Source organism: Anabrus simplex, chromosome 13 (assembly GCF_040414725.1).
Source record: "Anabrus simplex isolate iqAnaSimp1 chromosome 13, ASM4041472v1, whole genome shotgun sequence".
In the NCBI taxonomy this organism is placed as follows: domain Eukaryota; kingdom Metazoa; phylum Arthropoda; class Insecta; order Orthoptera; family Tettigoniidae; genus Anabrus; species Anabrus simplex.
This window is the reverse complement of record NC_090277.1, coordinates 2,489,222-2,515,686: the sequence shown is the minus strand read 5'-3', so window position 1 is coordinate 2,515,686 and position 26,465 is coordinate 2,489,222. Positions and strand designations below refer to the sequence as shown.

General features: G+C 37.6%; 1 protein-coding gene across 1 annotated transcript in view; it reads right to left on the bottom strand.

Moving 5' to 3' along the window:
* The window catches only part of LOC137502937 (zinc finger protein 771-like), a 45,978-nt gene extending 24,267 nt beyond the window's left edge, over nucleotides 1-21,711 (bottom strand). The window contains exons 1-2 of the mRNA XM_068230152.1: nucleotides 21,646-21,711; nucleotides 10,019-10,099 (exon numbers count right to left, since the gene is read on the bottom strand). Of these exons, the coding sequence (XP_068086253.1) occupies nucleotides 10,019-10,099; nucleotides 21,646-21,711 (147 nt within the window). The remainder of the gene's footprint in view (nucleotides 1-10,018; nucleotides 10,100-21,645) is intronic.
* Between the last annotated feature and the right edge of the window lie 4,754 nt (nucleotides 21,712-26,465).

The window sequence follows — 26,465 nt, the reverse complement described above, 5'->3', positions numbered from 1 at the left end:
AATTTAGACAAGAAGTTTGCTGAGGCTGATAGAACCATTAATAATAGGCTTGCTGAACCGAATGCTATGCTGGAGCAATGATATAAAGAAGCAGGTGTCCACATGGAAAAAATAATTGCAGACTCAAGCATAAAAGTAGAGGCTAAACTCAATGAAATAAAGGAGCAATTTGTTGAAAATGTGGAAAAACTTAAAGAGGAAATCAAAACTCAAGTTGTAGTAGAATCTATTGATAAAGATCTTAGGGCAGTTATTCCTTTTATACAGACATTCGCTGCCAATTTAAAGGAAGTTAGAACCGAATTTCAAGAGTCACATAGTAATATCTCTCAATGTTAAAATGGCAGAAGTCCAAGAAAATCTTAGAGATTCATTGAAGGCTGATATTAGTAACCTTAAGAGTGAAATAGCACTTATTAAAATTACTCAGGAAGAACTGGATAAGTGTTTTTTTCTGGACAAATGGACAGTACACACACTCCAATAACTGTTTTTGTAAGGACGTGCAAGATATAAAACTGATTTACAAGCGGAAATCAAGGGTTTGGATGCTGCCATGCAATCAAAAATAGAAAAAAAATTTGGAAGAAGTAACTCAAAATGAACTAAGAGGTTCTTAAACAGACACCATAAATCTGGGTATGTTAAAGGATGTTCACAATACAACACTCATTAAGGTCCAAGATGATAAACCCGTTAAATTTTCAAGACGTGATGAATATACTGCTCAAGAATTTATCTTGAATACTGAAGATTATTTTCAATCTTAGAGAATCCTCAGGGCTGCATCTTCAGAGTTGAAGCAGATAGAAAACTCCATGTTGTAGCTAAATTATTGGAAGGTAAACCTTTGTCTTGGTTTATTGCATTCAAAAGTAGTTTTAAGATGTATGATGGATTCAAACTGGCACTCTTAAAACGTTTCCGGGATTCTGAAACCCAGCACTTGGCAAATATGCAACTTTACCTTAGAAAGTATGACACATCTGTCAATACTTTAGGGTATTCTGTTTATTTCTTTATGCAGTTCTTAGATCCTCCATTGCCTGATCTAGAATTAATTCAGATCGTAACATTACAATTTCATTACACATTCACACATGCAGGAAATAATTTTTTTCTTTTTGCAAGTTGCTTTACGTCGCACTGACACAGATAGGCCTTATGGCGATGATGGGACAGGAAAGGACTAGGAGTTGAAATGAAGCGGCCATGGCCTTAATTAAGGTACAGCCCCAGCATTTGCCTGGAGTGAAAATGGGAAACCACGGAAAATCATCCTCAGGGCTGCTGACGATGTGCAGGAAATATTGGTTGCTGCAAATAGTAAGACCTTGGAACACTTGGACGCTACATTGCGAAGACTAGACACCGCAAATACCCGTTCTATTTCCAAGAATAGCTGAGTTAAAGATATAAGTGCTAATTCCACTTACGTGAAACCTCTAGAAAGAGATGATCCCAGGCCAAGGGAAGAGAGTAGAGTTAATCAATCCATTCCAACTTCTATTTCGAGTATTTCGGACACAACGAAATCAATATAGGAATCCCTATAGAACTCCTTGGAGAAGACAGGAGAAAACTCCAGAAGAATATCAGGATTCAAGGAGAGAAGAGCTAGAGAGAAGATGGAAGGATACTCAAGAATATGTGAAAGAAAAACCAAACTCAAGATGAACCAGGAGCTATTTCTCTAGAATATCAGAGACATTATGAATCCCAAAGTAGACCGGCACCTGATACCAACTTAACTGGGATGAAAAACTCCAAATGCACAATAAAGAGACTGTCTGAAAATCGAGGAGAGAACAAGCTACTGAACACCTGTACAGCTGTTATTAAGTACTGGCGTATTTATGATACTGAACTATTATATGAAGACGTACAATCACCTAGGCCTCTAATATTATGATCACTACTTGTAATTACAGTACATGTTGGTGATTTGAATGTCATAACTGTTATTGATTCTGGAGCTCAAACGTCTCTTATTTCAGACACATTAACAATCTACTTCTGCCAGTGGCACAAATTGAAGTTAAGGGAATTGTTCCTGAAAAAGCAGAAAATGTAAAATGCAGGCTTTTGTGGAATTTTGAATCAATGAAAGATTATTCAAACATATCTTGTTGGTATCGTGTCTCCATTTCAACTTAATCTTAGGATCAGACTTTATGATAAAGCACAGGGGAACTATTGACTATGATGCCAATCTCGTAAGGTTGAACAATGCTGATTCTGTAGAGCTACAGCTGGTGGACAGAGGAGACTTGGAAGCTCAAGAGACTGGAACCAATATAGAAGAAGCTGGTGGTGACAATATTATACCTGCTGAATGCGAGGGAGCACCAGCCGAAGCAATGAGTAGAGAGGGTAATCCTGTAGAGGATGGAATAGAGTCCATAGTTAATGAGGATTCCATAGTTGGCCCAGAGTACTTTATGTCTGTAACCAGTGTAGCTGAAGACCACGAATTCAGTCTACTTGGAAAAGGCAAAGCAAGAGGTTCTCAACACGTTTTCCCATGTTTTTAATGATAAACCAGGAGAGATTAAGGGTTATGAGCATCATTTAAATGTAACAGACCACTCACCCTATAAGAAGAAACCTTATGTGATTCCAGAAAAAATCCGAGACAAAACCAGGAGTCTTATTCATAAAATGAAAGATGGTATAATGTCACCCTGCGTAACAACGTACATCAATTCCAGGCCAAAAATACGTAAGCCAAACGGTAGTATCAGGATATGTTGAAACCCGGAGAGATCATGGCACTCGACATATATGGTCTGCTCCCAATGCGATCTGAGGGAAAAGCACATTGTTGTGACTGTAGATGTATTCTCAAAATACATTACGTTATTACCCACAAAAAAGCTAACGCTGGGAACATCTTAAGACGATTGAAAAGAAACGTCTTTGCCGAGATGGGGAAACCAGAATACTTGTTGACGGACCACAATTCACATCCGTTGAATTTCAAGCAAGTTGCTTTACGTCGCACCAACACAGATAGGTCCCTTGGCGACGACTGGACAGGAAAAGGCTGGAAGTGGGAAGAAAGCGGCTGTGGCCTTATTTAAGGTACAGCCCCAGGATTTGTCTGGTGTGAAAATGGGAAACCACGGAAAACCATCTTCAGGGCTGCCGATGGTGGGGATACTGGCCGCACTTAAGCGACTGGAGCTATCGAGCTTGGTGTTGAATTCCAACATGCCATAGACGAAATGGGGATATGCCATATAATGAATTCTATTAGACATCCCGAGGCTAAACCCACAGAAAGGATTATGAAGGAACTAGCTACATTCTGTCGGATATATTATAGTGACCATCATTGGAAATGGATTGAAGTACTGCCTATTATGCAGCAAATAGTAAACTGCACAGTTCATGAATCTACCAATGACATTCCCCTCATCGTGGGATTAGACCAGACAGACCAAGGGATGGAATTCTCCCACCTCCACCTGACGTTACCACTTTTCAACAAACCAAAATTGACAAAGCCTTAATGTGATTAAGACATCCAGCCACCATTAGGGAGCGACGTTAACGTGACAGGAAATTTTGACAGCCCTTAAATCAAGGAGATTTAGTTTTAATCAGCAGACTAGCAACTTCCGATCTTGAACGACGAATTTCTGCGAAGTTCTGCCATTTGTTCATTAGACCATATTGCATTCACATCATATTGCGAAATAGTGCATATCAAATTGCCTGTATAGATGGTACTATAGAAGGAATATACAATGCTTCTAACTTTAAGAAGTATATTGAAAAAGAAGAGTAAATAATCAGTAAAGAAGATCCTTATTGTCCAGAGCGGGAGGGACATGTACCAGGAATGCATACTGCCTGGAACATTTGTTTTTAATTCGCAAACACTTGAATATAGCGTGCAAGGTAAAGGTTTGAGAAGGAGCTGCAAGCTGCGTGTGTGAGAAAGAACGCTACGTCACAGGCAGGAAGTATGCAGGATGATGTAATCTCCACGTGCAGCCGGCTCACTAGTCTGGAATGTACGAGTGTGTTTTTTATACCTTCTAAACCCTTCCAGATACGAATTAATAAGGTACATCATGGTGAAGGCCATAATTTAAACGTAACCTTGCCAAAATTTCAAGTAAAACAGCCTACGGAATCTCAAGATATTGAGTTGGAAAGAAAGCACAAGGAGCAGGCAGCCAGCCTCGACTGTGTGTATAAGAGAGTGAAGACTGGAGAAGTACAATCAGTTGCAATCTACAACTCCTATAACAGGTCATCGTACTGTCGCCGTGTGCCGGTGTCAATCCTGAGAACTTTGTCGTGTTACGCAAAATTATTATTTTTTCTATTTGCTTTATGTTGCACCGACACAGATATGTCTTATGGTGATGATGGGATAGGAAAGGCCTAGGAATGGGAAGGAAGCAGCCACGGCCTTAATTAAGGTACAGCCCCAGCATTTGCCTGGTGTGAAACTGGGAAACAATAGAAAACCATTTTCAGGGCTGCCGACAATGGGGTTTGAACCCACTATCTCCCGATTACTGGATACTGGCCGCACTTAAGCGACTGCAGCTATCGAGCTCGGTGCAAAACTAGTAGTCATACTTACAAAATCTCATTAGTGCTACGGACTTAGAAAAATCTGGCGTGTGCTAAGACGAACGCTAATATTTTCGGTAATATCTCTGAACTTGTAAATTTCAGCGTGTGCTAGCATGAGTGTTTAACACAGGACTGTGACAGATCGGAACTTGGGATATTTCAAGAACTCAGAACTTATTATTTGTCGTAACCGAGTATGGACAAATTTTTCCAAATATTACTTGTTTTTGAACAGTGGTATATATTAACTTATAAGCTGCCTCTGTGGATCTAAGGTACAGTGTCGGCCTCCGTATCCCAAGATAGCAGGTTCAAACCCGGCAGAGGTAGTCAGATTTTTAAAGGGCGGGAAAAAGTCCTTTCGACACTCCATGTCGTACAATGTCGCCATGTAAAAGATCTCTGGTGACACAATTGTGTTTACCCGACAAAATTAATTAAATCTCGGCCACAGACGCCCAAGAGAGTTTCCGTTTACTCGGTCTGCCATCTAGCAGGCCTGGAGCAAAACAGAACGTCGAAACTGACGAGCAGACAGCCAGATGGCGTCAAATTGAAACGTCTGCGCACGGTAGCTGCAGCCATACGATTATTATCATTTATTATTCATTGACTTAGTGAATCCTACAGACATTTTGTGGCAATTACATGAAATATTAACTCAAATGAAGCTGAATAACACATAACATTTCCTTAGTCTTTGTGTCATGAATAATTAGCAAAGCTGAATATGTTTTACGTGTGTAGTAAATGGACTGAACAGGCACTTGAAAACTTAATAAGCTTTAAACTTCAGGTTTTATTCTAAACTGAGTACAACGTGTTGTGATTGACAGTAACATTTTTCTCAAGTGTAAATGGTATGATTTATTTGAAGTGTTTCGAAACTATTACAAATTGAGCTGTACTTCGAAACTGTGGTTACCTAAAACTGTGCTTCTAAAAGTATAATCTTTCGAATAGTGTTATGTACTTCGAAACCATAAATTGTTTCAGACTGTGCTTTAATTTCACTTAAGCTATAATTATCTCAAAGTGTGATTACTGTTTTGAATTCTAACATGACAGATTGTGATTCAAAGTGCAATTTCAAATAATGTTTACTAGTAATTAACTAATATTCCCTTGATTATATCAGGCTCTTTCAACACTTACAGTTTACCATCAATTGAACTCTCTCATGTCTTCACAACTAATACGAGACACCAGAAATCTTGACCGAGTGTTTAACCCTCATATCAACCTAACACCTGACTCAACGTGGGAGATGGTATGTGGTACAGCATGGGATTGAACGTAGTACATCATGGGAGTGAACGTGGTAAAACGTGGGAGATGGTACATGGTACAAGGTAGTTCCAGATGCTGTTTGTGGAACCTAATTCCCCAGTTCCAGCGACATGAACATTCAGGTGATATGAGTGCACTTACCATTAAATTTTTGAACTGTTAAAGGCAGTGATTACTTTGAAATCATTAATAGACAATTTCAAACTCCATGAAAAGTCACTTTATTCTATTCAAGTGCTAATTTGACTTCAAGTGCTATTTAACTTCAAGTGCTAATTTAACTTCAAGTGATAAGTTAAACATACTTTAAGAAATTTAGATAAATATTAATTTAGAAGGACCGTAGGTATTTTAAATAATGATGTGAAGTGAATAATCTAGAATGACTGTACGCATTACAAGTGAATATTCTAGAAAGACTGGAGGCATTACAAGTGAATAAACTAGAAAGACTATAGGCACTACAAGTGATAATTCTTGAAAACTATACATAATTATGAAGCGATATTTACGTTATGAATTTTTGAAGGGAAATAGTTTATTTTCAAATTTCATTCATCACAATAATTTTACAGGATTAACAACATTTATTGAAACATTCAAGAATAAATTTAACAGAGGATATATCCAATTATTTCCCATTTTCAATGTGAGAAGATAATGAAGTCATTTATGCACCAAGCAAATTGAATAAATTTAAGTTTTGCAAAATAACATCTATTATTTTGCTCAACGAACACCTTTCTCTGTACCGGCTCCTAGAACTGTACACTACCTAAGACCTTTCTCATGCTCCTTATTCGTACCTATGTTCCTGGTACAATATTGTTTGTACAATACAAAAAGGCATTCAGTATTGTTGATCGGACCGAAGTATTTGAGATTCTGACGGTGATTGGTATCAGATACCGAGAAAGAAGAATTATTTACAATCTGTAGAAAAATCAGTCTGCTGTGATAACAATTGAAGACTTTTGAGAAGGCAGCAGCATTCCATAAATGAATGAGGAAAGGCCGCAGGTTCACCCTCCTTTTGAATGTTCATATAGAAGAGACGGTTAAGAAAATCAAAGACGAATTTGGAAAGGGAATTACAATGCACGGAGATGGAATCAAAACCCTGGAGTTTGCCAATGATATTGTTACCGTATATCAGTCTGCAGAAGATCTGGAGAATTTGATGAATGGTATAGACAGAGAGTTGGGGAAAGTGTACTAGATGAAAATTAATGAATCCAAAACAAAAGTAATCGGGTGAAGTGGAATGAAGTCAGCTGATGTAGGAAATATTAGATTAGGAAATTAAGTTTTAATGGAAGTAGATGAATATTGTTACTTGGCTAATAAATTAACTAATGACAGCAGAAGTAAGGAGGAAATAAAATGCTGATTGCAGACTAGCACAAGCAAAGGAAGCCCTCCTTCAAAAAAGAAATGTGCACTCTTTGAACATTGATAAACAAATTACTTAGGTGTTTTTGAAAACTTTTGCCTGGAGCATGGCACTGTATGGAAGTAAAACATGGACGATAACTAGCTCAGGAAAAATGGAGGGTAGAGGCTCTTGAAATGTAATGCTGAAGGTGAGGTTGGTAAGCTGAATCACGAAAGATGTGTTACGGAATTAAATTGATGGTCTTGAAAGTTCTATTGCTGCATGTTTGACCCTGTGAGTAACACATTTTATAAAACTCAGATGCTCCAGTCATGCTCCGAATGTCATTACTCACCACCACTCATACCACAGCAGCTCCCTTATTGTCACAGGCATGGAATTAAAATGGAACTTTGGCATGAGCTACACTTTGACCTGTAAAGGAGGATTAACATGAATATTGTCCAGTCTTTAGGTTATTCATTTTTTTTGCTATTTGCTTTACGTTGCACCAACACACATGGGTATTATGGCGACGATGGGATAGGAAAGGCCTAGGAGTGGGAAGAAAGTGGCTGTGGCCTTAATTAAAGTACAGCCCCAGCATTTTCCTGGTGTGATAATGAGAAACCATGAAAAACCGTCTTCAGGGCCAACGACAGTGGAGTTTGAACCCACTAACACCCTGACGCAAGCTGACAGCTGCACAACCCTAACTGCATGGCCAACTCGCCCTTATTCAATTGCTGTCCAAACTTAATCGCATATTGAATATAAGACACATATGACCCTGTTTCCCTTCACTTTCAGCATTTCTCATAAAATATTATCAATACCAGTGGGTTTCCTGTTCTCCAGATGTTTTACAAAAACTTATGTTTCAGTGCATAAAATTTCAGTTTCCAAGTTATATTTTACAGAATGTTCCTGTTCTTTGATGTTATTTATTCTGCAAATCAGCTTTTTACAGTATTCTTTTTACCTTCCTCTTACTTGTTTCTTTTCGTTGATGATGTTGTCATTTTCATCTTCACCCGCGTGTGTTATTTGAACTGACAAGTAAGATGAATTTGGCTAAATTTGACAAGGAGAGAATAATAGGACATATCTTAAGACACCCAAGAATTGTTCAGTTGGTTTTTGAGGGATGTGTAGTCGGTAAGAAGAGTAGGGGTAGACCAGGATATGAATATGAAAAGCAGATCAGAGCAAATATAGGATGTAGCAGTTATCAAGAAGTGGAAAGGATATCACAGGATAGTTCACACAAAGAGCTGCATCAAACCAGTTTTTGGACTGATAACTCAAACAATAACAAGTGAGAAATTGGAGAGTGGATTTCCTTTTCAAGAAGACATGCTGAGAACCTGAGCCATTCCAGTGTACATATAAAATAGACTGTATTTAAGTCAAACACAGTCATACTGTATTACACATTTCTCCATATCACCCAGAAATGAATACCATTAAGCTGACATCGAAAAGTGTAGAGATAATACGTATACAAATGGTCTGTTATTGGACATTATAAATTTTCTAGCTAACTCATTCCTGGTTGCCAGCGTTTTGCCCCCGTGTGCTAGGTTGGGATCATCAGTTGGTATCTAGCACATCCACCAAGACGCATGGCTAGTGCATACTGTGGAGGCCACTGCGTAGGCTACTTGGAGCCACCGGCAGTGCCAATGCACTATGAGAGATTTCGTCTCATTACCAAAAACTGATGCCTGCATGGCCATCATATGATTTGCCCTGAATGAGTAAATTTACAATACAACGTTGTTCTTGATACCAAATATACTTTAAAGTATAGTATTGCATTACCAAAAATATTTAATTTTAATGAACTCTCTTCAGATTTAATATTTATAACAACACACAGTACGTATCTCATCCATGATTTAACTTTCTATTTAGAACACCAACATAATTTGTTAGCGACAGTCATTGCATCCTGTGACGCATAAGCAGTAAGCAAGTTAATACCAATAATTTGTTCATCAATATCAGACAAATTGTCAATTTTAGGAATTTCATCCTGAAACACACACATATAAATATTCAAACATTCTTTGCCTTTGTCACGTAAGTTGTAAACACACATGTTCAGCCTCCAACCTAGTAATTCTTCTGGCTTATACAATAAAATGCATGATAGCCATTGCCATTAGCATAGTTATCAATATGAATCATACTTTTCTTCATTACAGGACGAGGAGACCTATACAGAGGAAAATGTGCACGTCTGTACCGTGGCATAGCTCTCGCCGTAGTAAGCAAGTCACAACTTGTCAGCGCTTATATACTGCAGTGGCCGTGCATCATTAGATTTAGATATGCAGAATTACTTTTAACAAGAAAGGATAGTCGGTATGGTGGAGACGGCCATCGGCAATATCAATAGAGGAAATATCTGTCAGGGATATTGTCATCTGCAATTTATCTGAATCCATGACAAGAAGATAGATTTTCATTAAAAATTAGACTTAAAGAAGCTAATCTGGATTTCTTATGACCCACCCTGAATGCAGGAACGGTATACTTCTATACATTACCTAGCATAAAATTTTGAACTACATGAAGAAAATATGAAAATTGATTCAAATATATTGGAAATCTCACTATAAATCTTTCCGAGGACCTTCAAAAGGTCTGCTTTAAAATGAGGAGTAGTTCAATGAAAATTCAGCAGTTTCTTACAATATCCATTATCAGAAAAATGTCATCAAACTATAAGATTACCTCAAATGCATTCACCTGTGTTTCTCCTGGCTCTGCCAACTCTGATTTGGGTTCTTCTTTCAAATGCATCTCCTCTGAGGTAATTTTATAATTGTCCTGCAGAAAAGTTAATGTATTAGGTACATTTTTCAGACAGATCTGAAAATTTAGTTATACATGAGAAGGCTTAAATATTCATAATTTTCTAGTAAATAAGTCACTTTCAGATCTTCATTATCATTTTTCAGGAAAATTTCCATGTCGAGAATCCTTAATCATATGACAATCAAGACAGCTTCAGGAGAGGAGAAATGTCCTGTCTGAATGCTCGGAGATATTTTTGAAGAGTAAAACAATTATATAACATGAAACCTGCTAAAATAAAACTTAAAAGTCAGAAAAATGTAAGACAAACTTACAAATAATCTGCTCATAATAAACAAACCATTGCTGAAATGTACACACACAACAACCATATGAACATCACTTTCATACCCTTTCCTATACAATCCGGAAGTATTATGAATGGTCTTACTACCACTGCTCATATCTCAGTCATATTCATGTTATCAGAGTCAAGGACGAGACTGAGACACAAAATACAAGTGATAAACTTGTTCTGGATCAATCCGGAAGTCATCAGGCATTGGGCACACACTACCTCACCAGACGTGAATTAGGGCAGGCTACCTCATATGAAATTTGGAAAGGAAGTCATCAAGGACAAAAGCCCTTACACGACATGAACCATAAAAACAATTATTCCTATAGGTTATCTGAACCATAACAAACCACAATATCATAGATGGGCTGCATACCTGACATCAGCGCTCCTAGTAAAGGCATGTGAACATATCGTTAGCTGACAGATTGCAATTTGCTTTACAACAGAGATAGGTCTTTTGGCAATGACAGAATAGGAAAGGGCTAGGAGTGGAAAGGGAGCAACCTTGGCATTAATTAAGGTACAGCCCCAGCATTTGACAGGCATGAAAACGGGAAACTGCAGAAAACCATTTTCCGTGCTGCCGAACCCACGATCTGCCAAATACAAGCTCACAGCAGTGCATTCCTAACCACATGGTCAATTGCTCAATACAGGGATACTGAGAACGGTAACTGGACTTCGTATGTATTAAGAAGCAAAGGTTAGATTGTTGTCTCAAGAATGCCAGCCCAATGTTCAGCATATGGCTGCAATAATCACTGTAACTAATCCAAGAATACATTTTAACTAAGTATTACAGAATTACAATTGGCATTGCTATTGTAATTCCTGTTCGTAATTAAACCCATTTTAATGTGTTTTTTTGCTAAGGTCTTTACGTCACACCGACACAGATAGGTCTTATGGCGACGATGGGATGGGAAAGACCTAGGAGTTGGAAGGAAGCGGCCGTGGCCTTAATTAAGGTACAGCCCCAGCATTTGCCTGGTGTGAAAATGGGAAACCATGGAAAACCATTTTCAGGGCTGCCGATAGTGGGATTCGAACCTACTATCTCCCGGATGCAAGCTCACAGCCGCGCGCCTCTACGCGCACGGCCAACTCGCCCGGTATTTTAATGTTTACACAGACAAAGTACCCTGAGACAAAGTAATTACTTATTTCATTATGTTTCTGATTTCCTTCTTAAAGACCAAGGAATAAACTCAACAATGGGTTGTGAGGATGAAAAGGGATAAATAGAAAGCCACCCAATAGAGTCATTTATGCTTAGCGCACTTTGAATATGAGTACAAGTATCAAATGACCAGTGGCGATTACTGCCAAACGCACTTCTAACAATATTTTATTATCCCTCACATTTGAAAACAAAGAAATTAGAGTGCCCAATACCAATAAAACATAACCAAGAAAACCCACCAGAGGCAACTGAATGAGGAATATTGTGTTAAAATTACAGTACCGGTATATAAAGTGAGGATTAATAAATAATTTCACTTTATTTATACTTAATCATTTGCTACTCCTATTTAACGTGCAATATAAAACAGTAGCGATCCAGATTACATTACTGTAAAAATAGGTATATTTTGGTTCCACCTTTTTCAATACAAATGGTTTTTGATGTGAATTTCATCACAAGCAGTTCAAAAATAGATGGCACTAGTTTCAACAACAAGTCTGTGTCATCTTCAGCCAGTGATATAAGAGGTACAAGTTTCAAATTCCTAGAATCAATATAAAAACACAGAACAAGAAACATACCAAGTTAAAATAAGAATGATAAAAGTTTGGCACAAATTATGAGTGAGGTGTATTAGACCATTGTGTTAGAAGTCTTCTTATGATGTAGATGGGTAGTCTTAATATGGCTCTATAAAATGTATGACCTTCACACGAATACCTCAGGAACCACCAGATCAAAGACTTTTATGACACTGTCGAACACCACTATTGTCATAAAACAGAATTTTATTCATCACATAGACGATTTATTTTAACTATTGTCTTGTAACAACACAGAAGCCTTAATACATTTATAGGCTTAGATTCCTCAAGCTAATGCACCATATACGTGTGTATTAAGACTAAACATGTAGATCATAAAAAGGCTTTTAACACAACGGTCTAATGCACCTCACTCACAAGTCATGTTCTGCGGCAAATCATCATTCTTATTTTAACTTAACATTAGCTATTGTACATTTCTTGTTTTTATATTGATTTTAGAAATTTGAAACTTGTAGCCTCCCTTTTATATGACTGGCTGAAGATGACACAGACTTGTTGTCAGAACTAGTGCCACCTATTTTTGAACAACGTGCGATGTAATTCACATAAAAAATTATTTATACTGAAAAAGGCTGTACTAGGAATGTATATGACCTGGAACATAGTTTTTAATTAGAAGGATATTTGCAATAGAACAGCTCAAACACATCAGTAGAACGCGCGAGGTAACAGGACGGCACAGAGCCGCAGGCCAAAAGCGAGCAAGCTACGTCACCGGCTGCAAGCATGCAGGAGGACGCAATCATCACGTGAACTTCACCTAATCATCTAGAATGTACAAGAAGGGTTTTTATATCTTCTAAATCCTTTGAGGTATTGAGAAATTAAGAATATCATTGTGAAGCTCGTTATTTAAATATTAATATGCTAAAATTTCATGTAAATCGGATCATGGATTGTCGAAACATTCAGCTAAGAAGAAATTTCGTTTTTCCGCGAGGACAAGCAAATGACCTCGATATTCTGTACAAAAGGACCTTACTTTTAGATCTGCAGTGACACGTGTGTTCCAACAACACCGCATAGAGGGACATCGACAGGCAGAAGAAGATAACCCCTTGCATGTATGGATTGGCTCTAATTCCCCTTCTCCAAAAGGAGACTCTGCACCAGGGACTGATGGCTGCTGGACAATAGGACGAACCTGTGGCCCAAAGCAAGGACGCTAGCAGACCCGATCCGACCCGGCAGTGACAAGAAGGACTGGTCCCCATAATAACAGAAAATGGCAAGGAAATGGTTATGATTGCATGACACATATTCTTAACTAACACAACCTCTGGACTTTTCCAGCCCACATCCTTGCATGTGCTATCAAAATACGTCAGGTTTTACATGTAGGCTCTTTCTTCTTTCTTTCTGCCTATGTGGTTTTCCCTGACCCTTCAATACCATACCTCAACACCACCTAACCAATACAAACTCTTGCCGTGGTAGCGGGTCTAACTCGGAAACCGGCAGATACTCCTTGTATCACTTCCCACTCTCCCTGCTATCTCTTTTCTACTCAGAAACTAATAGTATGTCGGAGGCAATGTAGACTGTGCCGAATGCCATGCCGGGGGAGCAGGCTACGGGCCCCCCCCCCGTAAAAAAAAAGAGGTATAGGCAGTTACAAATCGCAAATCACCTATGACAGGTCGTCTTGCTGTCTCCGCGTACGGGTCTCGAACTTAGTAAGTTCGTCGCTTCTAATTTTCAAACTGTGCATGATAAACTGTGGTTCGAACTGTGATTCTCATTACTTTCTACTAACGACTTAACATTCTTCACTTAATCAAATCGTGCTTATCCGACACTTGTAACTTATACAGTCAGTTGCACTTTCTCGTGTTTGCATAAGTCATTAGTGACACCAGAAACCCTGACCGAGTGTCTACCTCATATCAACCTGATATTCGAGACGTGGTACAGCGTGGGAATTAACGTAGTACATCGTGGGAGATGGTACGTGGTACTATGGTGGACAACACGACATGACAGGAATTCCAAATGCTGTTCGCATTTTCCAGTTCTGGCATCAAGACTATTCGGGTGATAGGAGTGCATTTACCAACAAACGTTTATCTCAATGTTTGAACGGTACAGACAGTGAGTACACCATTTTCAACAAACTTTCATTACCAATTTGAAGTCACATAATTGACGTAATTTTCAAAGTGTTAAAGAGTTCTCTTAAATTATGGAGTAATAATAGACTTCATGTTTTCGTCTCAAGTGTGAACTTTAGAAAGACTGTAGGAATTCCAAGTGTTAACTTTAGAAAAACTTTAGGAATATGAAATGAGAATATTCTAGAAATACTTTAGGAGAATTACTTTTCCAAGTGAAATGATATTTAGTTCGCAAACTCTATGAACTTAATAAAAAGAAATGATTTATTTTCAAATTTCATTTGTTGCAAACATTCACTAAGATTCATAATATTGCCTAAATCAGGCAACAGGAAATCCAATGGAAGAAATTTAAATTTAATTTCTTTCTTCAAATGCAAAATAATGAAGGAGTTATTTATGCCATCTACAAGTTAAATAAATTTAACATTTTAAAAATAATATCTATTATTTCGCACTGTGAACACCTTTCTCTGTATTGGCTTCTAAGAACTAAACACTCCCTTAGACCAGTCTCATGCCCCTTTTCCTATGAATTTTTTTGGTACAAGGTGGAACCAAACTATACCTATTTTTATTGTAATCCCAGTTCAATACAACCCATTATGAATTGTTTAACCTCTAACTGGATGACACTGTTTTAAAATTATTTTACTTTTATCATTTAAATCACCGAAACGACAACCGAAATTACAGCTTTTGTCTAGCCCTTAGAAAAGCAAACAGCAATAGCTACAGGCCTTCAGGAAAATAAAACAGCTGAAGTAATGGCAGAGCAAACAAAGAGTAAAAGGAAAATCTTCCATCAGCAAGAAATCGTGGAAGGAATTAACAAGAAACTTAATGATTGAGCTTTCAATGTTTTGGGTAGCTAAAACTTTGTCTGGTGCTTATTGAAAATGCTATCCTGCACAGCCCCACACTTCCTCTCATCCACTGAATTCACCATTCTTTCCAAGATGCCAGTGAACACCTTGCCTCATCACTGAGATACCTGAACATTTGTTGCAATCCTTCTTCTTTGCTTGCTTATAGTTAGGTTCAATTACAGCTTTCATACAATCTGAAAGTATGTTACTAACATTCCACGATAATCATATTTTATGAAGTAATTTCAACCCTTCCTTCCCACTATACTTCAAAATTTCAGGTCTAATTTCATCTATTCCTGCTGCTTAATGACAATGAAGTTTATTTACCAACTTTTCCACTTCATTAAGAGTAATTTCACCAACATCATTGCCAATTGACATAAAAGTTGAGAAACAGTAGTGATTAGAAATAATATATGACACAGGGACGTTGCAGGAAAAAGACTATGGTCTATGACTGAGAAATTTATTTGTGAGTATCAATTTCAATTGCTGTACTGCAAAAATGGGCTAAAGATGGTATTGTTAAAGAGAGGCATTATGAAGAGACTAGAGGTAAAGGCCACATTTTACCTCTTTGAGATATATTTAAGGACAGTGCAATTATGCAAATTAGACACATATTCAACACATCCAGAAAAAGGAAGGGGGAGTTGTTACTGAATGACTGTACGAACGAAGGTCTGAACTTAATCGACCTAATTCCCTCTGTTCTGTTCAGGTTGAGAAAGAGGCCAGTGGATGTGATCTCAGACATAAGAAAGGCATTCCAACAAGTGTCAGTAAAGAGAGTTGATCGATTTCTGTGGTGAGATCATACTCATAGAAGGGTCTTTCGTTTTTGCGAGTGGGTGGGACAGTAGCATCCTTTCTTCAAGCACAGAAGACTCAGTCTCTCCAGTACTGGGGCTGCTAGGTCTTATCATGAAAAACTACAAAATTCATAACAGACCTGTAACAAGACGAAGTATTCTATCTATCCATCCTGGCCTCTATGTCCCCATTGGTTTCTCATGTCCTGAGACTCTGATGCTGAAGGTTCTGTTGCAAGACATTTGAGAGCAGAGAATCAGCTGGGACACAGACGTACTACCAGAAACAAAAGACACCTTCATAATGTGGAATGAACAATTACCTCGATTAGCTTGTATTGCTATACCAAAACGATTTACCTTGGCTGACTGTAAGGAGGTCTTATTAACTTCATACATTCTGTGATGTCAGTAAATACACTTATGATGCAGTTTTACTGTTGAGAAGCAGGCATCATGATGAAATCAGTCTGCAACTAATCACAAAAAGGAGGGTAGAACCATTTAAGGGAACTACAAAACCCCAAACTCGAATTACTTTCCTGCAGTATTAGGGTTTGAATTTTAAGCGGTGTAAAAGACAGTCTCAGGCTCATTGACCTGCAATGCTATTTTTGGACACTGCATTGAAATTGATAAATATTATATATGCTATGCTAGTTACTTTACGTCGCACCGACACAGATAGGTCTTATGGCGACGATGGGACAGGAAAGGACTAGGAGTGGGAAGGAAGCGGGCGTGGCCTGGTGTGAAAATGGGAAACCACGGAAAACCATCTTCAGGGCTGCCAACAGTGGGGTTCGAACCGACTATCTCCCAAATACTGGATACTGGCCGCACTTAAGCGACTGCTGCTATCGAGCTCGGTATATTGATAAATAAGGGTGTCTTTGTATGAAATAGAGTGAAGGAAATATTGCCTATCTCCCAAAGAGCACAGTGGTGGCATTTATGAAGAAGAATTGATCCAGCTGATTCGCCTTCATGAGGTCGCAACGTGGATGAGTTTTAGAGGAATCCAAGTGGTGGGAAGGTCCTGCCCTGGTGAAGCTTGGTGAAGGAAAGTGGCCTTGCTGTGAAGGTGCTGTGCAAGAAGAGGATGTCGATCATGAAAAAGAAGGAAACTCTGACTTATGCTGTTCCCCCTGGGGAGCCTCTTTGTAATCTGGAATATTTTTCTTCTATATCAAGATTGCCACAATGGTCACCTGGATGTTGCAGTTTACCAATAACAAAAGAAGGAATGCGACAGAAACACTTGTGAGACGATGGATGAAATAAAGACATCAGAAAGGATACTAATTTAATTAGATCAAGAAGAAGTTTCAGGGGAGAAGGGACTTCCAGCTGGAAGCCACTTCGCACATTCAAAGATTGTGAAGGAAATTTGTGAGTAAAAACAACCATTATTGAATGAGAAGATAGTGAGGTTTCTGGATGCCCAACAGTACCACCAAGTAAACATCATCCGGTGCACTTCTAATTCATGAGGAACATGTTAGAATGTTACACATTGACACTCGCATGTTACTGTTGCACTTGCAAGAAAGATTTTTGGTATACAAGAAGGAAGGAAAAGCCAGGCCATGCTGTCAATATGTGTGAGATGTAAATGGCACGAAGCTAAGAAGGCAGATGCTCATCCTGGAACTCTATCGGGAAACAGAATAAAAGATGTTTCAATGTATTAGGTTGCGTTACATACATGTAGTACGTAACATGTAGTACGTAACATCTCTTTAACACGTACTACATGTACGTAACACGACCTAATACGTTGAAAGTCTGTTTCAATTACAATGCGGTCGTGAAAATTCAATATTCATAGAATAAAAGATGCTTTGGTATTTGAAGTGACAGATACCTCACTGTATAATTGACACTGAAAGTACAAACGAATGAATGAATTATGCTCTTTACTTTTACCATCTATAGGGCAGTGCAGCAGTTTCGTAACAAATGGATATTTACTGAGTTTTTGACGGTTCATCGATTCATGAGAAATATGAAAAGTTGTCTACAATGACAATGGAACAAATTTCACTGGTACAGATAATTTGTTTTGAACTGTCGATTTAAACCACACAGAAAGAGAATCAACAATGCAGCAAATACAGTGGAGGATTAACCCTTTCAGAGCAGGCTGGTGGGGTTGTTGGTACCAACATCTGATTCATGTAATAAAGAAAATTTTCAGATGTGTCCTCGGGGGAGCTTCACTGTGTACAAAGAGATGATGACCCTACTGTGAGGGTGTGAAGCCATGGTTAATTCACATACTATTATCTTTCTGCCTGAGAAGCCTGAAGATATCAACCAACTTTCACCTTCAAGTTTTTTGCAAGATGATGTCTGCATGGGAGTACTAAATTTACTGTAGATCAACTGGATTCTGTGATTCACTCCCATAAACAGTCCGACTCATCAGACTCCTCAAAGTGATAACCAGGAGTGGTCAACAAGTGAAACAACCTTATAAATTAAGTTTGTGAATTCCTTAAATGTTTAATATCTTATTTTTGTAGATTCTCTAGGTGAATGACTAAAATTACCTGATAGATAGTTTGATGCCCATAGTGCTTAATTTTGATTTGTGCCACTCATTCAAAATTGGGGAGGATTAAAAAAAAATGTTGTAAATATTATATTTTTTCAGCTTGGAATTACTCTCAATGAGTTTATGCACCGTGATCATGTATTTCTTGATATTATGACATGTCTGCAGTTTCATGTGAATATAAAAACATCAAATCTAAGTGATTTACAATAAATGGGAAGATCCTTTCAGGTAGAAAGAATGTTTCTCACAGGCTATGTGCTCTAAAAATTAAGACTGTAAGACATTCTGTTAAAGATATCTCCCTTATTTATCCTCCTATCAAAATAATGTACATGAGAAGAAAGTTTTAGAAAATAGATTTCCAGTAAGGTTGGTAGATTTCAAATAAGACTGGCCATTTATATTTTGTGGGAGAGTAAAATCACTCTTTCACTTTTCTTATAAACCCCCAGTCAATTCATAGATGTTGAAATGATATTGAATATAAAAACTATCCATGGATAAGAGGCTTCTAAATGGTGGTTCAAATATATTTTCTGCAGATTTTCAGCTACAAGAACTCAAAAACAAAAAATACAGGCAAGACTCCTAAGCTAAAAGATATGTAGATATCATTATTACACCTGAAATGGATAATTATAACAAAATGTTGCCAAAATCATCAATGTATGGATACACAGTTGTTATAATTTTTTTAAATAGATTCCAGTCATTACTATAATATGCTTGGCTTATCAGTTCATGGAGTAGAATGATGCAGCTTTCCATGTTACTTTATCCTGTGCAGTGTTTTCCCCAGAAATTGTGTCAGCCGGGTATCACGAACGAGTGGCCAGGCAGGGAATACTGCATACCAAAATTGATATGAAATTTTTTAAATTTATTTTCCTCAGGGCATTCATATTACCAGATAAGTAATATTAACTGAACAATTGAACTAATTTAGTGTTATTATCATGAAAAATACAACAGAGTATTTTGAACTTCTAATGTTCTACTGTTTGTCCATAATCACTCAATACCGGTGAACACCATTCCTTTGCTGTGGAGTGCCATATGGTTTTGTGACGTGATGCAGAACGACTAAACATTTAAACTTAGAACTGATGTAACTATGCTGAAAATAATGATAGATCATTTAATTTACCAGTTTTACAGTATGCAATTACCGCATATCTAGGTTATGTTAGAAGGGCAGTCTGTAAATATGGCAGGACAGTGCTCCCATTATAAAGGTCTTAGGGAGAGCATTGTAATAGAACTTATATTTATTACAATCCTGTCATTATACTAATGTCATGGCCTGCCCTACCACTATAAACCTCTAGACTTGCTCACAAATTAAATTGCTGAAGTCCTGCAGGACTTTTTCAAAAAGGTAACATTAATAAGGTTGTTACAAAATTCACTCAGTTGTTGCAGATTTTGCAGAATATTAATACAGCTGTTGCAGTACCTACAGCAACACAATCAGGTCAGGCGATAACAATGTCATAATATCATGCTGAAAAAAGTGGTCAGCAATTTTGCCATTAACTGGTTTTTAAATGCAGTGTAAAGTGACTTTTCAGTTCAGTGGAATACTTAGTGACAGTAATGCCATACTGTGAAGCATTGCAGTTGCAGTTATTATAATTCTGAAGTTCCAATCAGTTGGGACTCCACCTTACTGATGAATAAAAGTTGTCCTGCTACCTGCATGAGGAACTCTCAGGCCGCTGGAATGGACTCAGTACTGAGAACGACCTGGTGGTGTCTACATATCCTTCTAGGTTGCAACACTTTTTCTGTTGAGGGGACATATATAAGGCATTCTTTAAGTACCACTCCTGAGTACTTACAATTGCAGGTATACTAATTTCACAAACTGCCCCTACTGCTCCATCTAGGAATGCCATCAGCATTGCCAACAAGCTGTGACAATCCTGAGGAAGCCATCGATTATTCAAGTAGAGGAGTATAAATAACGGTTATCTCCTCCCATAGCTTTCTTTAATTTGTTTTTCAGTGACCTCCACAACTGTTGGATACTCTGCTTGTTTCTCATGAATATAATTCACAAAAACTCAACAGAATGATTCATAGTAAAGTTAATGTAGGTCTGACCTTAGATATGGCTGTACAAACTTTACAATCAGGAAGTAAACAAATTCATAAATAAATTATTGATATCAATAAAAAGTGTTGAATATAAATGAAGTGGAAGGAGAGGGAAGATAGCACGAGAAAGTGTACAACAACAAAAAATAAAAAATAGAAAAGAATCACAAATAATTCCCTCCATGACCACATAGGCCCATTACATAATTAATTGAAAAATCCAATTATTAATGTTGAGAATCAATGTTATAAAATCTACTCGATCTGGAGAAAAGATGGGTAAAATCAATAATTGGCAATATAAATATGTTGTTCCCAACGAGGATGATAATATAGGATGATTAATACTGCAACAATGGATTTCATCCTCCCAAGATTTTAGGTGAAAAGACCCAACCAGTCACAATCAGTAATTTTGTCATAAACAGTAACCTAAATGTCACTATAGTAGTTTCACTAAATGAAGAAAATGTCCATAGCACAGATAGGATACCGAATCAGCACTAAGTTTCAGATACTTATATCTGAAACTCACTGGGAATCTTACAAGGGCCTTGTACGTAAGATGAAAGTGCTCATTTTCTAAAGAATAGGGCCTGCCCAGTTAATTTATACTGATCATTAGAGTTATGTAACCAATCATTAAACAATAAATGGGGAAAAATAATGAATGTCAACATCTATCCACTATTTCATACAACAATTAGACATCCAGTATGCCTTCACCATTGGCAACAACAACATACAGCACACCTACCAGACTACCACCTAGATTTGTCATGCTATGAAAGGAGAACACAATAAAACGTCTGACAAAGTACTTTTTGAAATTTGGAGAATTTATGCTCTTGTTCTGCACAGAACATAACTCCAGATGAAATACCTTGTAACTTATAGCTCTGAAAATGTTGTGAATATCAATTAAGTTTTTATCACTACAAAGTAATCAGGAATGATACTTACAAAGTATGCACCTGCCGTGTCTTCAAGCCACACAGGTTCCTTCTTGATCTCTATTTTCTGGTCCATTAACAAAGCAACAGAAATCCTTATATGAAAATGAGCCAAAATTTATTCCCAGTGACTTTTACTGAAAAGGTAAAGGTACCAGAAATATATATCAGTATTATCATAATCATTAGGGATAGTTTACTGAACAATGAAGTAAGCAGGCAAGCCTGTAGCTCTCCAATATTTTCAAAGTCATTATCACAGCCAAGCAGCCTCTAGTCTTCCATGGGAATCAAATCACAGAGACAGGCTTTTATTTCAAACGTCCCCCATGCACTGGCTGGGACTGACTGTATGCAGTACATATTTTTGAAAACAGAGAATTCACTTCCACTTTAGCTGGGTAGCAATCCCTAATTGCTATAACTTTGGGACCACACAGTTGGTTTGTCACTGCCAAGTAGAGTCTTCGACGGGCATGCCAATGTAACTGATGAGCCCAAAATGGCATGTCTACATGAAACTCTGCAAACACACACACACGGCCTCACACCCTACAAGATGGTTCTATTCCTGAAATTTTAAAATCTCTCCAAGTTGATTGTGACTGGCATCATGAATAGGGTGCTCTCTTCATATTGAAAATTGCGTGTACAATAATTTACATAGAAATCTGCATACAAAGTAGATTATAGTGAATCATGGGTAAATTAACTAGGTTATAACATTTCTTCAAGGAATGTTTGGGATTATGAGACCACATGTGTAATTGTATGCCACACAGAGTTTTTTTTGGAGGTACTTGTTTCCATTTTATGTCATTATTACTATCATTGTTTCCTTCCTTATTTTTTTTCTGGTTAATGGGTAATTTGTATTTTTATCAAGGCAATCTTTCATTAACCTGACACTGGTGGGTGGTGAGGGATTCCCTCAATACTTTATTTTGTCGCACTGCACAATTATTTGGCACCCGTATCTCCTTCCAAGCATTATCTTATGCATCAGTCTGTGACTGCTGCATGTTGAAGGTTTGTTACTTTTGCTTGTGGTCTGTTGCTGGCATTCTTGAAGTTCAGTGAGATCTTCCCTCACCTTGCACTTGTTACAGTAGTATTTCTGCCTTTGTTGAATACTGTAAATATACTGACTATATTTGAAAATATCAAAGTATGGTTGTCGAGAAAGCGCAGACACCATTATAATGGCTAGATCAAGTGGAAAATGAGATGAACAGGAGTGAAGAAGCAGGTGATGATTTAGATTGATAGTTGCTATTATAATGTTGAACAAATTCAGACCAAGAGGTACAAAACAGATTATATATGTAGGGAAAGATGAGGGACAGACAGAATTCTGCAATGGAAGCATGGCATTTATTTTTCCCTGCAGACACTACACAATTAATTGTGCATTTTACCAATCTCAAACTGTGAAGAAGGGAAACCAAAGAAAACTCAACTTAAGGGCTGCCAACAGTGGGGTTTGAACCCATTATCTCCTCGATGCAAGCTCACAGCTGTGCGCCCCTAACCACATGGCCAAATCGCCCGGTGAACAGTTTATATATGGCATTGAAGGGGACATTCACAACCTGAATAAGTGGTCTTTTCATCAGATGTAGGGTCGAATTCATAGTCAGCACTTATACATAAGTGGAACCTTAAGTAATAAGGGATCACTTATAATAAGTATTCAGTTATATGAGTTTACATTTCATAGACAGCACTTAAAGAGCTAACTCATTGATACAGTAAATATTCACTGGAGATGTGGCAATGCTATATATTATGCCCATGCTTCCTGGATCGTGTAGTTCTGGCTACCCAATAGTGGGATGATCTATCGTGTTTTGCTTACAAAGGACATCACACGACCGCGCGCGCTACATTTTTGAGGTTAAAAGATCGTCTATATTGCATTTGATTATCGGAATGTATAATAAAACAGCGAGCTGAGACGGCACCTGCAAGAACTTGTGTCAAAGTACAGTATATGCACATAATATAGAACAAGCAGACCGACGCAGTTTCACGTCAGAATATGAATGACGTGGGGAAAACTTGTGGACAATGCAAACTACGAAAATGCCCAGAGTCTAATTTTCTTCTTAATATTTTTATAGCTATTCAGGTACTCGATCCTATATAAATATTCATAAAATGTAGAATATCTAGCCTGACAACGCTTTTAATGATTTGACAAATATATCCGTAGTCGTTACGTTGTAATAGGCCTAATTAATTCACCAATCAAACTTAAATAGTATGTTTTGTTGTGCGATGCCATAATTTCTGAAACTTCTGATATATTCCAGCAAACGATTTGTTGACTAACCTCACATAATTAGCACAAATCAATCTTAAAATAAATTATGGTAGTGCAACACGTTTATTTTTCATAAGAATTATAGTTCATAGTTCTCTACTATTCCATAGGCCTACAGTCTTGATAACTTATCCACTTGAAATACGTTTGCAACTAATTAAGTGAAATACCGGTAATGATGATGGTGATGATAATAATAACAATAATAACCTGAAATTAAGAGGTGGCATAAAGTCTCAAAACAATATATTCATTAATGGTTAGATAGTGAGTCCTCTAAAGGTTATGTTCACTCTCTCAATCGAAGGAACAAGAATATTCTTAACTCTCACTTTACTAAAACAAAACCTTCTTTAAACTGTTGTCGCATTACATTTCGACAGGATTTTTCATCCAAACTATGTGCGCGGAAAGCATTCTGTCAATGAAATGCAACATTCAGTAAAATCATTATCCTCCATCTTGCTGCAACATAAGTGAGTCATTTAAGTGTGTGTGGAATGTCCACTTATAGCAATAAGTGGGCCACTTAAGTAGGTAATATGAAATGAAACCTGGCTTATAAAGTAGGGCTCTCTAAAAGCTAGGTATGCTCGCCCGCCATTATGGTTCATTCCTGCACTACGTTGGTAAGACAGTTGACCGCCCCAGTCTTGCATATCCCTCTTTTCTACTGTTCTCCAACCTAGAAAATAATGCTAAACTAAATGTAAAAATACTCATTATCAGTATTATTCAAACGGTTGCTCAACATACTGTAAATGTTAGTGGGCTATACTGTATTTCGTTCATTATTGTGGAATTTTTACTCGAGACAGTGATTGTACGAATAGCAAGGTCGTTGATAATTTGCCTTTTAACAAACAAACTAGGCATGTATTCTCACTGGAGAAATATTATAAAAAAATAGCTTACAAATAAATCTGTTTATTATTATTATTATTATTATTATTATTATTATTATTATTATTATTAAGTAGAATAGGTTGTCCGTAAGCTATGCGCCGCGGTACCGTCAAATGAAATGAAGTATTCCGTGGTGTTGATGTAGGCTACATTCATTCTTAAATCGTGGAATTTGACGTGATAATCGGTCAGTGTCGAAGATATATAAATTTTGATGGAAGATTTTGATACCATATGACCTCAGTCGGTATTTCATACTTGCGTGCAAATTATTTAGCGTTATTTGCAATGTTAACGAAATAATAAAATAAATATTCTTCGAACAAAACTGTACCGGGCGGTACACCTCCACGCCGCTAATTTAAAATGTGCGCCAGTGAAAACTCCTCTGCTGGAGGAAGTCTGAACTTTATCTACGATATTGATTTTCAAGTTTCTCAGAAGATGTCACTACGTGGAAATTTTTGAGTTTTTGAACTGTGTCATTTTCGACGTATTTTTGTTTTGCTTGTAGTAAGAAGTGTGAACTTTCTCTTCTAGAGGACACTACTGAAGATCAACAATAGTGCACCCTAGTGCGAAGTGAAAGAACTGTTTTTTGGAGAAAATGTAATTTCAAAAGTTTGTTCCTTGCTAAATTTCTTTCAGTCATTGTTTAAGTTGGCAATATTAACCCTTGCTTTCCCCTTGTTTTGAATCTAGCCAATCCCGAATTTCTTAAATTAATTTTCCACCAATAATGTGTTTCTTCTTCATCTTGTGTAGGGGTTTCTCTTTATTCACCAATAAAATGATTGTGGGCGGGGGTTTTCCTTCCTGAAACGCCTCGAACTTTCCGCGAGAGCATATAAACTGCTGATTTTAGGGTCTCTGCGCCACTTCTGTTCCATCCTTTCGTGTGTAAAGTACATAGCAGGGGGCGGGAAGCGCCTCTTTCTTCACCAGCAGTTCAACACCAGGTAATGGCCTCTTAATAACTTCTTTTCTTGCTAGGTCGGCAGTTTAACTCTCGGGGCGGGTTCGAAGCGTTTCCACCATGTAACCTTTTCCTAAAATGTAACTACTCTTTACATCTATTCTCTTTTAAAGCTACATATTGGGATAGGGAGTGCTTAACCCTCTCGAGATCCCACTCATATTGTTTTGAGGTGAACTTATTTTTTCACAACCAATTCTTCCTTAACGTAATGTAAATTTGTTCCTTTCATAAGTCACCTCTTTAGTATGGGATTAGCCCTTGCATTAACGGCCTAGAGCCAAAGTAGGTTTTAAACAAAATGTATTAGGAGTGCAGTTCGCCTCCTCTCAACTTGGTATTTTAGAGGCCATGTAATTATTCTTTTCTCTCTTAATAGGCCTCAGTAGGTTGGGTCTTTTACCCCTGTGTTTAGGTCCTCGGAGGACAGCTTGAAGGTCGAGTTTGGTGTGGCCTTTGATTGACTTAAATTTTGAGAGCAGATTGCTCTTTTTGGAACTTGATTTTTGTATGCCTCGAGGAGGCTTGTCTGTGCAAAGAGGAGCTAGTGCTCCAGGGCATGATTGGGGTCTTCTGCCCCTTTTGCTGAATTTTGTATATCGTAAGGTTGGGCTTCTAGCTC